At 47.5% G+C, this 3,073-nt stretch overlaps 2 protein-coding genes across 2 annotated transcripts; one reads left to right on the forward strand and one right to left on the reverse strand.

Moving 5' to 3' along the window:
- Nucleotides 1-1,957: 1,957 nt before the first annotated feature.
- On the forward strand, nucleotides 1,958-2,338 carry T310_6798 (uncharacterized protein; the record flags this gene model as incomplete). The annotated part of the gene is made up of 1 exon (XM_013470396.1): nucleotides 1,958-2,338. The coding sequence occupies one exon, from the start codon at nucleotides 1,958-1,960 to the stop codon at nucleotides 2,336-2,338; it is 381 nt and encodes a 126-aa protein (XP_013325850.1).
- Nucleotides 2,251-2,808, reverse strand: T310_6799 (uncharacterized protein; the record flags this gene model as incomplete). Its single annotated transcript, XM_013470397.1, has 1 exon — nucleotides 2,251-2,808. A coding segment is annotated over one exon (558 nt), but the record flags the coding sequence as incomplete, so codon positions are not given.
- Between the last annotated feature and the right edge of the window lie 265 nt (nucleotides 2,809-3,073).

Genomic DNA, 3,073 nt, shown 5'->3' on the forward strand with positions numbered 1-3,073 from the left:
GTGTTGGGAGCGCGAGAGTTATAACCCACCTGTATATAGATATTAGCTACTAAGCCCTACTGCCTAGGTGGTAGGCAGAGCGTGCATAGTCTCTGACTGAAAAACGCTCTCTAAAATGGAAGAATAATAATAATAATAATAAAATTACTAAATCTTGCTGTTGCCTTGATTAAGAGCTAAGGTATCCTATGCCTTTAAATTGATGGTTCCCATTCAATAACAGAGAGGAGAAAAGTCCTTGCTTCTTTTGAATTGGATTAGACATGTCAAGTACTTTTAATGACTTTGGGAACCGGGGAACTAGGATAAGTTCTGTTCATATCCTTATATGCGAATCTTGTTCCCTCTTTGACTTTTGGAGTCCAGATTAAGAATCACTGCGGCAACTTGGATCCACATTCTCGAGCCACAGTGGAATCCATCAGTTGAGCAGCAGGCGATCGCCAGGCCAGTCCCACTAGGACAGGAAAGAAGGGATTTTTAAAAAGAAGAGAATAAGAGCATGCAATCATATCCTGTCATGATATGAAACCCTATCCAGAATACGGATTACTACCAACTTGTCCTGGAAACGTCGTCCAAAATATCTGGAATGCATTTACCACGTCCTCCTGGGAACTTGTGTCTGTGATATCTGGCTGAAGAAATTCAAACAGATCATGTTGATTGAAATTTAGAGTAGTCTGCGGCGGTCCTCTTTGTGCATTTGAATATGCGGTCTGCCAAGGCATGCTGCTTTTATCCGAGAAATTAGACCTGAATTGAGAGGAAATCTGCGACAATTTAGCTCACTTAGGCCAGATTAAAGTATGGATAGATCATGTGGTGAACCTACATTTCCTGATTCCTCCCTCACTGCTGAACTTGCACTCTGGGAGGCGGGGAAATGATGAAGAGCGCCATAATCCACCAATGCATCTCTGATGCTCGAAAGTTCTGCGGGAGATACATCGTTATTTCTGGAAACTGACAGATAGAACTTTTGCATAAGTCGAAGAGACTCGAACTGTGTCTATCAGTGAGCCGTGCCAGGGTCGCAATTATCAGATCAGGACTTGTGTCTACTTACCCACCGACCAGCCATTGGCCATTCGTGTTTCATCTCTGTGAGCAATCTGCATCCAACTGAGATCTTATCCCTTATTCGATCCACGGAGACAGTCTCGAAATCCATGGGGAAATAACCCAAATAAAGAATTACTCCGACGGCAGTGTAGACAGTGAATCCAATCCACGGCACCAAACCTCTCCTGAAGTCTGCACCGAATTTAGTGATCTCCTCGCACATTTCACACACCGTTGACGCGACCGTATAGAGGCGACCACTGGCATATGCTTGCCATTCTGGCTGCTCACTACGAGAATCGCTGTGACTGCGAGCAACGGATGTGGCACGAAATTCGTGTCTTTTTGCTAGACCTAAATGTGGAAGGTAAGTACGGTAAAGGAACATGACCGACATGAAATAAATACAATGCATATAACAAAAGGCTTGGCCTTGTCCAAGGGAATGGTGTGCTTCGAGAGAGGATAGGCTATACTTAAATCGATCCGGTAATTTAGATTTCCAATCTTCGAGCGCTGATAAAAGATTCTGGAATTCAGATGCTGGGTCCCAGGGGTCCTGTTCAGAGGCGGAAGAAGAACATGCCCACTGGGCAACATCACCCCAGACTTTAGCGACTCTGATTGTGTATCCAAGCATGCTGACATTCCCGATGGGAAGGTTGGGTGTGGATTGTGGCAATGTGCCATCCAGCCTCTCGCATCGCACAGGGGTACCAAATACAAACTGCTCAGTCTCGCATGGTAGTTGGATCATCATATTCTCCGCTCTTAGGATACGTCTGCGGCTGTTGCCACCACTGAGAAGATTCTCCATCAGGAAGCATGTCCAAGCAGTACGTCTGCGCTCCTCGGCAGCGATGAATTCTTCAGCTGAAGATGGCTGGTCTGATTGATCTTGCCTCTCGGCACAAAGGCCCATCATTTCGACCATCCTCACTGCTATTCCCAGGTAGATCCAGGCACTTTGGCCATCACCGGCGCCCCAGTTATGTCCTGTAAGCATGAGGAGCGACTGAATTCGGCTTATACTTGGACTGGTGATACTGCATTGTGCGGCCCTCGCTGCTTGGGCAACAAAAAAGCTGCTGGCGTCTGTTGGCGACGTGAATGGCGCAGGGGGGGCACAGAACCTGCAGGAATTCAATCAGGCGGAGTCAGGCCCGTCTCTGTGAAGAAACATAATTACCTCGACGCCAGGGCGAGAATGGCCCATGCCATGGCCTTGTCAATCGTGCCATCTCTAATTTTACGTAAGAGAGTCGGCTTGTGATGGAAGCACCACTTGTAGGAGCATCGCAAATAGCTATTTTGCACGTCGTCCGCCAACCAGTCCAATGGATTTTGAGATAGCTGCCTCTCTCCTGTATTATCTCGCTGGATTTCTCTACCAGTAGCACTGGGACTCTCTAAGAATCTGGATGGGCCAGCTGGTCGAGTTGGTTCGCTTGTCAGCTGATTAAGAACTTGTACGCGATTGGGGCCAAGCTGATCCCGTTGACGCTGGCGAGGTTTCTTTGGCTGTCGATGTAGGGCAGAAGTCCATCGCTCTGGGAATTGACAGGCATCGGCCTTGCCAGATGCTCTACATCGATCGCAGGGTGGTTGCTGATTGCGATGTGAACATTTCAACTTGGCAGTTCGGCATGGAACACAGGCGATCGAGTTTCTCATTATCGGACAGACAGAATGAACGGGAGAAGTGGAGAACAGCGAGAAATAGGTGTAAATGACGCCTGCTTGTTATTCTTCTGTTGGTATCACGATATTCGGTTTCTGGCAGCTGATTGTTTTCGGCATTTTCGGCATTCTCGGCATCACCCCGCCACCGCAATCTTTACCCCTCAGGAGGTGCTTACTCATTGACTCAAATCCCGAGCAGCATGACAATTAGAGAGCTTGCACGCAAAAGAATACACGTTCGAAAGCTCCATTTACCCGTTGAAATTGAACCGAGGAAGGAATCAGGGATTGCTATTCTCAGACTCCGAACCTGAGCCGACTTTAG

The sequence above is a fragment of the Rasamsonia emersonii genome, assembly GCF_000968595.1.
Source record: "Rasamsonia emersonii CBS 393.64 chromosome Unknown ctg1118621760447, whole genome shotgun sequence".
NCBI classification, from domain to species: Eukaryota; Fungi; Ascomycota; class Eurotiomycetes; order Eurotiales; family Trichocomaceae; genus Rasamsonia; species Rasamsonia emersonii.